Source organism: Triticum aestivum, chromosome 6B, assembly GCF_018294505.1.
Source record: "Triticum aestivum cultivar Chinese Spring chromosome 6B, IWGSC CS RefSeq v2.1, whole genome shotgun sequence".
In the NCBI taxonomy this organism is placed as follows: Eukaryota; Viridiplantae; Streptophyta; class Magnoliopsida; order Poales; family Poaceae; genus Triticum; species Triticum aestivum.
In genome coordinates, this window is record NC_057810.1 from 190,905,452 (window position 1) to 190,918,759 (window position 13,308).

General features: G+C 45.2%; 1 protein-coding gene across 1 annotated transcript; it reads right to left on the reverse strand.

The window, feature by feature from the left end:
- Positions 1 to 5,938: 5,938 nt before the first annotated feature.
- Positions 5,939 to 7,878, reverse strand: LOC123133937 (desmethyl-deoxy-podophyllotoxin synthase). Its single transcript, XM_044553315.1, has 2 exons — positions 6,987 to 7,878; positions 5,939 to 6,688 (listed from the first exon to the last, which is right to left on the reverse strand). Exons 1-2 carry the CDS (start codon positions 7,866 to 7,868, stop codon positions 6,071 to 6,073), a joined length of 1,500 nt encoding a protein of 499 aa, XP_044409250.1. The 5' UTR covers positions 7,869 to 7,878; the 3' UTR covers positions 5,939 to 6,070.
- Between the last annotated feature and the right edge of the window lie 5,430 nt (positions 7,879 to 13,308).

Here is a 13,308-nt window from a genome sequence, read left to right on the forward strand (position 1 = left end):
GTACTACTGAAAAATAATAGGGTTTCTGATTGTGTAACCTTAGTCAAGTTACATCATGATTCTTGAGCTAAACCTCAGTGGACTGTGACTGAGAAATAAGCTAATGAGATAATAGGATTTTCGATGAAGTGACCGAAGTCAAGTGGCATCATGATCCTTGAGCGCCGGTCAAATTACATCATCCACCTGGTACCGAGCCAGCATAACTTGGCATTTGGAAGTTAGACCTTTTTATAGGACTCTCTTTCAGTTTCAAAAAGAGAACATTTGAAACTTTTAACATGCATAATCATGAGTCAACAAGTGATTCGAACTGTGTGTAAAAAAAGTATTTTTTTTTTTCAAAATGGTAGAACTATATAAGGAAGTTTTCTATAACCTTGAGAAAAAGGATAAAAAGGTAGTTTTGTTTTAGTTTATGACTCCCATCAAGAGCGGGAAATCCTTGATTTGGGATTGGACATAGAACCTAGATCCATCCTTAATGGCATGTGTTGTACACCCGTAGCTCACGATGCCGGCGAACAATCGTCGGTCCACGGTGCCGGCCGCGACAGTGAGCACCCACGAGATGCCGTTGTGTAGTGTAGCGAACCCGCCGTCGTTCCCGGCTGACGCGGACACAAAGATGCCGTGCTCCATGGCAGCAAAGGAGGCAATGACCATAGGATCCGTGTACAGCGGCTCATTGTCGAAGTCGAGGGAGATGGTGGGAGATGGAGACGACGTCGACGCCCAGAGGCGGAGCTATGTGTATTGCCGAGGGGGCTATGGCCCCCCGGCCTAGGATAAATTTCTGAAGTCTTCTTTTTCTAGGGACATAGTTAGAAGAAAATTTTCTCATTACCCCCCACAAACAAGCATACTTTACCTTTTGCCCCCCCCCCTAACATCAACCATATGACCCTGTATGCGGCGACATGGGCACGTGGAGCAGTTCCACGTGCCGTCCCGCACTTGTACCCGAAGAAGGACGCGCACGACACAGGGCTTCCCGCGGCGGTGGACGCCGTGTGCGGGCCGTGGCCGTCGTCGTCGCGCATCGAGTTCATGGAGATGGTGTCGTTGGGTTCATGGCCATGTAGCTTAGTTGAAGTAGCTAGCTTTGATGAGCTTCCGGTTGCACGTGGTGGCGGGGAACGCGACGCCGTACACGCACGCCCCGCGCCATCGTGACGGCACGGAAGGCATCCCATCGTCCTGGAAGCTGTTGCTCTTGGGCCAAACGCCGCTGTCGACCACGCCAATGATTAGGCTCTCGCCAAGGTTCGCGGCCGGCCACAGCCCAATGCCAGGGTAGAGGTTGAGGACAGGGCCGGTCCTGACATTTTGGTGGCCCGAGGCGAAATTAGAAACCAGGGCCTCTAAATATAAACATGGCGATGATACAATTTCAACTTTGTAGAGCTTTTCTCAACATAACATTTGTGCAAGTTTGGAAATTTTGCTTGAAGAACATAGTACAGACAAAATATAAATTTACAGTAGGAATCACTGACATTTTTCTATACAAATCGTTTGGGACTACGCTCCATTCGTTTGCAACATTAGAATTGGCCTCTTTTTTCTTACTTTACCACAGTCCTAATTAGTCCAACAAAATTAACAACCAATTTTTGCCTGAGAGTTAATTATATAGCGTATTGGGATGTTCCATATTTTGTTAACGACTTCGCAAAAAATTGAAAGTAATTTTACATTGCAAGAACCCATCAAAAGGTTAGCTAGGCAGAGGGAAAAAGAAAAATTCTACTAAACTTGCCTTGTATCAAGAATTTTACATGGTATCTGTATACCTGTATCTGTATGTGGCAGATCGATGTAGTATTCATTCCCATACCCAGCTCCGAGGATCGAAGGCGACACTCAAGGGCGACCAACGATTTCATCTAGTGTGTCAGGAACAGGAACAGACCACAAGTTAAAGCTATCATCACGGCAGGATAGAGATCTTTCTCACCGTGGTTATCGGTCGGCAGATCGAAGACGCCGTAGACCTGCAGGAAGCAGCGCGGCGTACTGTTCCGGCTCGCCGGAGGGTGCTTTGGAGTCGGCGTACGCCGGTACCCACATATTTCGGGGGCGATGGTGCGATACCTAACCCGTGCAGCAACAATCGAGAAAAATTCAGGAGACGACGACGCACACAGGAGATCGTGGAATCAACCTCGCAGTCACAGGCGGAGATCGTGGAGACCTCCTCGTCGGCCCGTAAGGAGTTTGGGCGCCCACGTGCTTCCTTCGAGGGCTGCATTGTACGAAGCCCACTCGTTCTTTCTAGATTCTTTCGTTGTGTTCGTTGGCTCGTGCGTGTACGCTCGTTGGTTCCAGCTATTTCGCCGATTCTAAAAAAAAGCTATTTTGCTGGCTCGTGCGTGTACTCTCGTTGGTTACCTAGCTATTTAGCTGGTTCGTGCTTGTTCGCTCGTTCTTTTCGCTGTTTCTTTCCGTTCGCTCGTAGTCATAGCAGTAAAGTTTGGTTTTGGCTGGTTGAGGATTTTTTTGGTGTGTAGTTTTTTTTGTTGATCTTATTAATTATTACTTTTTTGTTTGAATAATAATCAACAAATAAGCTTAGAATTATTAAAAAGATTAAAGAAATAATTTTCAACATGGATTGGATACTAAAATCTCCACAAATGTTAAATTGAGAATAAGAAGAAGAAAATTCGATTTTTTTTGAAAAAAAACATGAATTAAAAAATGTACATGAATTTCCAAAAAAGTTCGCAAATTTTCAAACAAATCATAAAATTTGAAAAAGTTCATTGAATTTGAAAAAAATCATCCATTTTTAAAAAAGTTCATCGGTTTTGAAAAAATGCTCATCAGTTTCGAAAAGTTCATCGGATTTGACAAAAGTTTTTTGAATTCGAAAAAAGTTCGTCAGATTTAAAAATAGTTCACAAATTTGAAAAAGTTCATCAATTCTAAGAAAAGTTAATCAAATTTGAGCACACAATTGAAAAAAGTTTATTGGATTTGAAAAAAAGTTCATCGGATTTGAAGAAAGTTCACCGACTTTGAAAAAAAGTTTGCCAAATTTAAAAAAAGTTCATCGGATTGGAAAAAAGTTCATCGAAATTGGAAAAAAGTTCACTGAATTCGAAAAAAGTTCATTGAATTTGAAAAAAGTTTGCAGAATTTGAAGAAAGCTCATCGATTATAGAAAAGTTCATTGAATTTGTAAACAAAAAGTTCATCCATTTTTCAGTGAAAAAACATGAAAAATAAAATTTCTTGAATTTGAAAAAAGAAAATTTGGAAAAAGGAAAAAAGGAAAGATAAATGAAGAAAGGATACAAATAGATGTAAATTACCATGGCAGGCTAGGTGGCGCAGCGATTGTTGCAACTTCTCACGAAGCGGGAGGCCGCGGGTTCGATTCTATCTCGGGCGCCCTGTTTTGCGTTATACAAACATACAGCGAACATGAAGATGGGCCGGCCCGTTTGTAGCGAACGAAAGGGGGGGGGGGGGGGGTGCGCCCGTTTGTGGAAACAGCTGTATCGGGCGCAATATGCGCCAAATAGGATTTGGCGAGATTCTGTGCTAGGCCTTAATGCAGATCGCAGGTAGATGCAACATCATCTTTATGATGCCTTTTCTTTTCGTGGTTTTCTAAATTGTTGTGTATTATCCTGCCTCGGAGCTTGTAAAAGTGTAGCTAATTCATCACTTTTATTTGGTCAGTATAGTTCCTAAAATAGGCGGCAAGATTCATTATATTCTCTCTCTCTTTCGACCGTACACACACTGGCAGTGCAAAGAAATCAGTAGACGTGGCATTGGAGGATGCGGGCGCCCCTATGTCTTGTTTATAGCGAGACCTAGGGAACCATTGCATCAAACAGTGCACGAGATAGGTCGGCCTAGGCGCAGGAGACCACGGCCTCATTTTTTTCATGTTTTTTGTGTTTTTTCTTCTTCTTTAACTCTGGTTTATATTTTCAAATATTATAAATAAATATATTACAAAAAATTACATAAAACAACTTCAAAGAAATATATCAACTAAGCATTTGAAAATTTTCAAATTGTGTATGGAGAAAATGTTTCTCATGTATACAAAAAATATACAATGCGTATGAAAATGGTTGATCATGTTTCTTAAAAAATGTTAATCAGGCATATAATAAAATGTTAATCCAAGCATTTAGAAAAATGTTAAATAGCTATTTGAAAAGTGTTAATTAAGCATTTGAAAATTGTTGACCATGTATTTAAAAATGTTGAAATATATTTTTAACAATGTTAATCAAGCATTTGAAATATTTTGTTAAATATGTATAGAAATAAAGTTGACCATGTATTAAAAAATGTTAATATGATATTTGAAAAATCTTAATCAAGCATTTGGAAAATGTTAAATTTTATAGAAAAAATGTTGATCATGTATGAAAAAATGTTAAACTTCTATTTGGAATGATTTAATTAATATTTTAAAAATAAAAGTTAAATGTGTATAGAAAAATAGGTTGACTGTGTACTAAAAATGTTAATTTTCTATTGGAAAAATGTTAAATATTTATAGAAAATTATCGGCCGTGTATTTAATAAATATTGAACTTGTATTTGAAAAATGTTAAACATTTATTACAAATTATATAATATATTTTATCAAAGTCTGTTAGAAAAACATTGAAACCCTAAGCGAAATAAAAGAAAATTGATGAAAAAACAATGAAAAGAAAAGAAAAATAAAGAAAAGGAAAAGCCAATGAAAACCGAGAAACAAACAAAGAAAACCAAAGAAAAAATGATTTTTTTTGTAAAAACAGAGAAAGAAACGAAGAAAATCTAGTGAAAAACAACAAAAAAACAAAAACACAAAAACCCAGAAAACCAATGAAAAGGGGGATCTTTCCTTCAAGTTTGTCTCGACCTTTTGTCCTTCGTTTTTGTGTGAGCAAGCCCAATAGGGTTGGGCTTTGTGTTGTCTGTCTTTTCTCTATCGTTTAAATCTTTAGTCGCTCTAGTATGATGGGATGTATAAATTGATTGTGATATTTTTAAAATAATATAATTAAATACTCCCCCATTCACAAATGTAAAAGGTTCTAACATTTTTGTTAGATGTATATTGGCACGCTTAGAGTGTTAATTCTTTCATTTCAATTTCCTATGAAGTCTATATTAAAATATCCAAAAACATCCTATATTTGTGAACGAGGGAGTATACAACTGCATCTGTCCAACGTAGACCCTTCATACGGACACCATATCTCTCCGCGGACCGGTCTGGGAAGGTGTCTGGACACCGATGATATGAGAGTCGGTCATCCAAAGCTAGCCACAAACGCCAGGTCACATCTCAAATGGAATTCAACCAAAACAAAGAAATTTGATGCAAGTTTAAACAAATTGGATGGCTTCCATTCAAACTTAAAATTATTCATCTAAACCGAAGCAAATTCATTGCATTTTGACATATTTCCATAAAGATGGTCTAGGTTATTCTAACCTAGTATAAATGATCACCGGCCGCGGCGACAACCGTTTCCCACGACATGGTCAGGAGGAAGCTCACGAGCCCTAGGATGTGAAACTTTGGGAGGGAGGGAATAATAGCCTCCGCTTCGGCGAAGCGGGCAAGCTCACCAGCTATGAGGCCTGGTAAGACCCAAGCGGCGGCGGCCTCCCATGTTCTACTCTTCCTCGCTATCGGCGGCGGCCTCCCATGTTCTACTATTCATCGCTATCGACGGCGGCCGTGGACATGTCGGCTTGGTCATTTGTGTCACATTTAATATGGATTAGCGGTTGCATAATTTATAACCATGCGTGTGCGTGCGTGACATTTATGCCAATTGAAATACAATGGATCAAATGAAGGCTTTCAAGGTGGCTGCAATATAGATAAAAGTTTCTTTGCAAATAAAGAGTGATTCGACAAAATTAACACTTTGTTTGGCGTCATGGTGTTGGGATTTATGTATATATTGATAGTAAACTTGCAATGGTATTTCTGATGATGCAATTAACATTACACCATAAGTCTCGACATTTGACAGCGTCAGAGACAAAGGACTGGTATATGAGAATTTGTGACCTACTATTGAAGTATAAATCAAACTGGCGATACATGGACGACGGAGTGTAGGTACAAGTCATTCTTCCTCCGGACGGTGATGCCCATGTCCTCCACCATGTCGACCTCACTTGACTTCAGCCCCGCCGGGAGCTCCCAGTCAAAGTGGTAGAGAAGTGCAGCGAGAACAATCTCCATGCTGGCCTGTGCAAATGTCATACCAGGACACATCCTTCTCCCTGCCCCAAACGGTATGTACTCGAAGTCCGTGCCTTTGAAGTCGACGATGCCAGACTCGAACCTCTCTGGCTTAAATTCCTCGGGGTTGTCCCAGTGCTTAGGGTCCCTACCAATCGCCCACGCATTCACAAGCACGGTTGTGCCCTTTTGCACGTCATACCCAAGGATTTTGCAGGACTCCATGGCCTCCCGTGGAATAAGCAACGGGGCCGGTGGATGCAGCCTCAAGGTCTCCTTGATAACGAGTCTGAGGTATTTTAGGTCGGCCAAGTCATCCTCGGTCACCGTGGGCTTTTCTCCAAGGTAACCACGTACTTCGGCTTGCGCTTTCTGCATCACGTTTGGGTACCTCATGAGCTCCGACATGGCCCATTGAAGTGTCGTTGCTGACGTCTCACTCCCGGCACTAAAGAGGTCCTACAATAATAATACCAATGCGTGCAGTTTATAGAACAGGTAAACATAGAAATTACCAATTGAAAACTCGATGATTTTCACCCGATGTCTTATTGACACGTGGACCCTAGAACTAGAACCACATGCCAGCAAGAGATCGAGTCGCCATCCTAAGTTTTCAACGAAGGAACCATGGAAGGTAAATCTTGAGGTCAAAGTCACGTGGAAGTGGAAACGAAAAGATATGCCATGCTTGCTGCTTCTGGCAAGTTGAACCTATAGTAGGAACTGAAAGTAGCTGGGGAGCTGTTGCACTCACCAGGATACTTGCTTTGATGATTCCCATGGTGAGAGGCACCTCGAGGCCACCTTCCTTCTGTATCCTCAAGAGCACGTCCACCAGGTCCTCTCCATCCCCCACGGCCCTCTTTTCCTCGTGTTGCTTGATGGCATACTCCATGAGCTCGAAGCTCTTCCGGTGGACCTCCTCGGCCATCCGCGCCGTGCCGCTTATGAAGTTGGCAAGCCACGACGACGGGAACAGGTCGCCGAGGCTGGACCCGGTGACGAGCTTGACCCCCTCCTCGAGGACCTGCAGGAACTCCTCCCTCCTCTCAAACCTGTCCCCGATCATGGTGCGCACAGCCGAGTCGGTGATGAGCACGGCGATCCGCTCGCTGACGTTCACGGGCTGGCCAGGCGGCGTCGCCGCGATGGCGGCCACGAGGCGGCCGACCTCGTCCTCCCGGATCTGGCGGAACGACTGCACGCGGCGCGCGCTGAGCAGCTCCAGGATGCATATCTTCCGGAGCTGCCGCCAGAGGGCGCCGTAGCGGCCGAAGACGAGCCCTTGCCCGTCCGACATCATGATCTTGATGGTCGGGTTCCACGGCCGGCTCGCCAGGGCGACGTCGTGCGTCTTCATGACCTCGCGCGCGGCCTCCGGGGACGAGGCCACGACGACGGAGACCTCGCCGAGCTTGAGGTACATGAGCGGCGCGTCCAGCCGGCGCGCGAGGTCGGCCATGACGCGGTGCGCGAGCGGGCTGCTCGCGAGGTGGTGCAGGCTGCCGATGACCGGCAGCCGCCACGGGCCGGGCGGCAGACGCACGGCGCCGCCACGCTTCCGGCTCAGCTTGAGGAGCAGGAGCGGGAGGAGTAGAGCCAGGAAGAGGCAGAGGTAGTAAGTAGCTTGCTCCATGGCGGGCAGTGGGCAGTGTGAGTGTGTGTGACCACGGCGCGTCAGGCAGGTCTTATATTGACAGAGGCGGGTTACTATCTTGAGCGGTCAGCACGCAGCGACGCGCGTGAACAAAAAAAAATTGCGTAGCTTTCGGTGTGCGTCACACACGCAGCTTATCCAAGCGTTTCCCGATGTGAACATGGTGGGCATCGGCGTGGCCGATACGACATGCCTCTTTGGCGTCGCGCGCCGGCATGTAACCAATTTTGTATGCAGTGACACAGCTTGTCTAGACAGTCCTGTTTGCGATTGACGCCTCAACAACGGTCAGGGGATTTGGGGGAAGGGCGCAATCTTTCTGGAAGGCGCGATAGGATAGGAATGCTGAGGCGCTCGTCCGTCTTCCTTCGCGTCCCGACTCCAGATCAGACGACGCACCGAGTGCACAACCGGGGGTCGGGCTCTCCTGCTGGGTTCACAACCGGAGGCTGCCTTTCCATGCAAGGGAAGGGTGGTCCGGTTTTTTCGCCTCGGTCCCTTTCATCCATACACATGTAATTTGCACGGGAAGCTCATTGGCCGGATGCCAACCGAATGGATCGCGCGACGTCGACCAGTGCCGGCCAGGCCAGCCGCTTTCGGAAGGCCGGCCGGCCGGCGCGGAGACCCGATCCTCTAGCTAGCCAAAACTCCCGATCGAGCTTGACAACTACGTAGTGATCGATGCCCAAAGAAAAGAAAAGGACAAGTGTAGGTAGCAGCGACTCGGTCGGGCACCAGCGACTGGTGAGTTCTCTAATCTGTACAGCCACACTCATCGATGGATGGATCTAGCTAGCGGCTTAGCACTGCACAACAACGTTACGATGGGATCGTGTGAATCTTTTGGTGCTCGATCGACTCGGTTTGATCCGTCCTGAGGCTACCGTTTCCTGAGTGCTTTTTTTTAGTTTCCTGAATCCTCATTTGTCTACATCGGTACTTTGCTCCAAAACCAAATTCATTGCAACAATCTTTGATTCCGGCAATGTAGTCAGATATTATGTACTCGCTCCGTCCCTAGGTATAAATATAAGTCCTTTTAGAGATTTTAAAATGGACTACATATGAAGCAAAATAAGTGAATCTACACTCTAAAATACGTCCACATTAAAAATCTCTGAAAAGACTTATATTTAGAAAGGGTTAATTATCCTTTTGCCCTTAGTGGTGTCTCTGTGCTCAGTTTTGCCCTCAGATGCAAATTGTGCTCAGTTTTGCCCCTAGTCCATGCACAGCTACTATGGCGAGGCCAAACGGCCATATTTGAGTCCATTCCGTCCGCCAGCGTTAAGTTATGGGTCCAGAGCTTACACGTGGGACCACGTGGACGTGGGTCCGGAGTTGACATGTAGGCCCGTGCAACTAAATCCACAAATCATTCGTAGCTCACTCTGCCCATCTGCTTCCCTGCCGTCCGGCTAACCTGCGCCGCCGCCGGCACTTGCGCCGCGGCCAGGGCCTGCCCCGCCACTAGCTGCACGCCTACTCCACCGCTACCTTTCTGCGCCTACGCTCCACGGCTGCCTGCGACGCCCGCCACCTTCCTGCGACGCCCGCCACCTTCCTGCGACACCCGCCACCTTCCTGCGACGCCCGCCACCTTCCTGCGATGCCACGGGTGGGGCGCCCGCCACCTGCTCGACCCGCGGCGCGGCCTCCTTCTGTGCGCCCGGCCGGAGCGCTCAAAGGTGGGGGGTTGCTGGAGCTATCTGAACTAGGAGGAAGAACCATAGGGCGAAATGGAGAGCAGCGGCGACCACGGAGTATTTGGCGAGGCAGGCATCGGGCCGGAGATCCGCCGCGTCCACGACTGGGTTCCCGAGGGGTAAGTCTCGCCTCCTGTTTAGATTGAGCTTAGTTGTGCATTTGAACACTCGATTCGAGTAGGTTTGCCCAATTAGTGTGCTGATTGCGTCTCTGTTTTTCGCCGGTTAGGATGGAGTTGCGGTTTGCTTTCTTGATGCACATTAGAAGGGACCGGTACACGTTCGATGCAAAGGATCAGAAGAAATACCAAGGAGGTTTTGATTATCGGTTGCCAATGGCTAGTAACTGGAGTTTCAGACAATTTGGGGAGGTAATTTGTAGCCAATATCCTTGGGGTTTGCTTGATGAAGTGGTATACAAATACTATGATGGGGAAAAGAAATGGGTGACAGTTAGTAATGATGAAGAGCTAGCTACCATGTTTGTTAGGCATAAAGAGAAAGATAATTTGCATGTGAGGCTGCAAGTTGATGTGCTTGAGCAGGCATTTGGACCTAGGATGGCGGGTGCAACATCTCGGGGAGAACCAAGTCATCGTAATGGCATCTCTAGCCAGAACAGTTCAGTTGGTGCACGACGACGTGGTGGCTCGACAAGTGTGGGCAACAGCAGTAGGGTCCCCCTTAAGGTGGAGCATGATGACTACAATTCTGGGGTTGATGAAGAGAAGCTATATTATGATGTTATTCGGAATTTACGACAGGCACCTCGGGCTGATAACCAAGATGAGGCTCACAATGCAGTCCGTGTGGATGATGACGCGGTGGGTGAGAACGAAGACCTTGCAGCTGTTGAACGGGACCCTTTGAACCCTAATTTGGAAGAAGGTACAGTTTTTGCATCCATGAATGAGTATAGAAATGCAGTTGTGACACACTGCATCAAGGTAGAACGTACTTTCAAAGTTGACAAGAGTGATCAAGTACGTTACAGAGTGCACTGTCCGACTGAGGGTTGTCCATGGAGGCTGCTCGCATCTAAAATGCGTAATAGCACTAATGTTCAGGTCAAAGTGAACCCTTTTAATCGCACATGCCAGGAATCAACCCTTAGGAAGGATACAATCAGTAGAGCCAAGTCAAGATGGGTGGCAGAAGAAGTAAAGAAGTGGGTGAAAGAAAACCAGCAAGTGGGTCCAAAGAAATTGCAGAAGAACATCAAAGATAAATTCAAGATAGATTTACCATACATGAGGTTGTTCAATGGTAAACAACATGCTATGGATTCTATTTATGGTAACTGGCAGGAAAGTTTTCAATTGTTGTATTCATTCAAAGGTGAAGTGGAGAGGACAAGCCCAGGTAGTATTGTAGATATTGATCACCACACCGTGGAGTACACATTCAGGGGAGTGACAAAGACCAAGGAATGCTTTAGGAGGGTTTTTGTCTGCTTTGAGGCTTGTCGCCGGGTTTTTTTGGCAGGTTACAGGCCTTATTTGGCTATTGATGCCACTTTTCTCACAGGGAGGTTTAAATGACAGTTAGTAGCTGCTTGTGTAGTTGATGCACATAGTTTTGTATTTCCAGTTGCCTACGATGTGCTGGAGACAGAGTCTGAGGAGAGCTGGACTTGGTTTTTGCATAATCTGCGCCGGGCTATTGCATATCCCAATGGGTTGGTCATTCATACAGATGCCTGCAAAGGTTTAGAAGTGGTCGTGGACAATGTGTTCCCTGGAGTAGAGCATAGGGAATGCATGCGTCACCTTGCTGCAAATTTCATGAAGAAATTCAAAGGAAAGGTGTATACCGACAATTTATGGCTAGCATCTTTGACTTGCAGTGTGAAGAAGCACAACTACCACTTGAGGCAGTTATACATGAATCCCAAAGTGAAAGAATACTTGGAAACACACCACTCCAAGTTATGAGCCAGAAGCCAATTCAGTGAACTGAGCAAAGTTGACTATGTGCACAATAATCTAGCAGAGTCTTTCAACTCAACGATCCGAAAACTAAAGGGTCATTATGTGGTGGATTTGCTGGACAGGATAAGGATAGAATACATGCAGAAATTTCATTATCGTGCAGGAATAGCCGAGGCAAAATTCATGGGCCACATTATCATCCCTGCCGTGATGAATGAACTGAAGCAGAAAACAACAGGCTTGGAAATGAACATGACTCTTTGCTTGAGTACCACAGCAGAGATATCATATTTGGATAAAGAGAAGAGGGAATGGAGATATCCAGTGGATTTAGAAGCTAGAACTTGCAGTTGTAGGCAATGGCAGATAACTGGGTTGCCATGCATTCATGCCTTGTTTTTCATCACTTCTCTCCCTGATCCAGCAGGGAACATTCAGCAGTATGTGCATGATTACTACTCTGTTGCAAGGTTCAAAGCCACATATGCTTATGCCTTGCCTGCTATGGAGGGAAAACAACAATGGGACATGGTGGACCCTGGATTCAAACTTTGCGCTCCAGTTCTGAAGAGAGCAGCAGGTAGACCAAGGAAGAGTCGAATCAGACCTCGCAGCGAAGGAGCTGGACTTGGAGCGAGGAAGCGTAAGTGCACAAGATGTGGTGGGTCTGGTCATTTCGGTAAGTATTGTGATAACACAGTAGATCCAGCGTTCGGAGAGAGTTTCGATGAAGGCTTCAATGAAAATGATGGACAACAGCCGGTTGCATCAGATGAGGATTTTGACGAGGTTCGAAATGATGATGGTCAATAGCCGCATGACTTTGACGATGATCCAAGTGAGGCTCCAAATAGTGATCATGGTGATCCAAGTGAGTCTCCAAATAGTGATCATGGTGATCCAAGTGAGGCTCCAAATGATGATCATGGTGATCCAAGTGAGGCTCCAAATGATGATCTTGGTGATCCAAGTGAGGCTCCAAATGATGATCATGGTGATCCAAGTGAGGCTCCAAATGATGATCTTGGTGATCCAAGTGAGGCTCCAAATGATGATTATGATGATCCAAGTGAGGCTCTAAATGGTGACCAACCTTCTGTTGTTGTGAGTTCTGCTAGGTATGTAAATTTTGCAAGGGTCAAATACTATTGTACGTTTATGGGTCACTTGACATGATCCCATTACCCTTTATGTTTTGCATAGCTCTATGATAGGTTTGAAGAAGACGCACAAGATATCGACAACCAAGAGGAGAAGAGAAGAAGCAATGAGTACAAGGTGCACGAGGAGCAAAGTGATGGCAAGAAGCTCAAGGAACAGACAGAAGCCCGAACGCTATATGTGAATAATTATGAAACATTACGAATAATGTTGTATTTCTGTTGGATGATGTTAGAACTATGTTTGACATGATGTTTAAATCTGTTGGACGATGTTTGAATGAGCACATGGTTTTTCCTTTTTTTGATTTTTTTGAATTTTGTTTTGCTCATTTGAATTTTGGTCAAACTTAACTTTGACCAAGATTTAAATAAGTGTAAAACATCAAAATGAAAAACTAAGCCTGGATCCTTCTTAGTCAATCCAAAATGAAGCTGTGGTGAGGTTTTTGAAATTTTCATGAAAAATGTGCTAAAATGAGGGTTCAAAGGTAGGGTAAACGGTCTCATCTCTAAGCAAGGTTTTTTTCGACCTTCTCTAAATCAGCCAAATAACTTTCCTAAACATATATTCTACATATTCTATATATACGGACTATGTGCGCTGGTTTTTCCATTT

What these genes read in the sequence shown, in the direction of transcription:
- LOC123133937 (XM_044553315.1), bottom strand. Translation starts at nt 7,868, where the DNA reads ATGGAGCAAGCTACTTACTACCTCTGCCTCTTCCTGGCTCTACTCCTC. An exon ending in TCATCAAAGCAAGTATCCTG is followed by an intron (nt 6,689 to 6,986) that starts GTGAGTGCAACA and finishes TTATTATTGTAG; the next exon opens with GACCTCTTTAGTGCCGGGAG.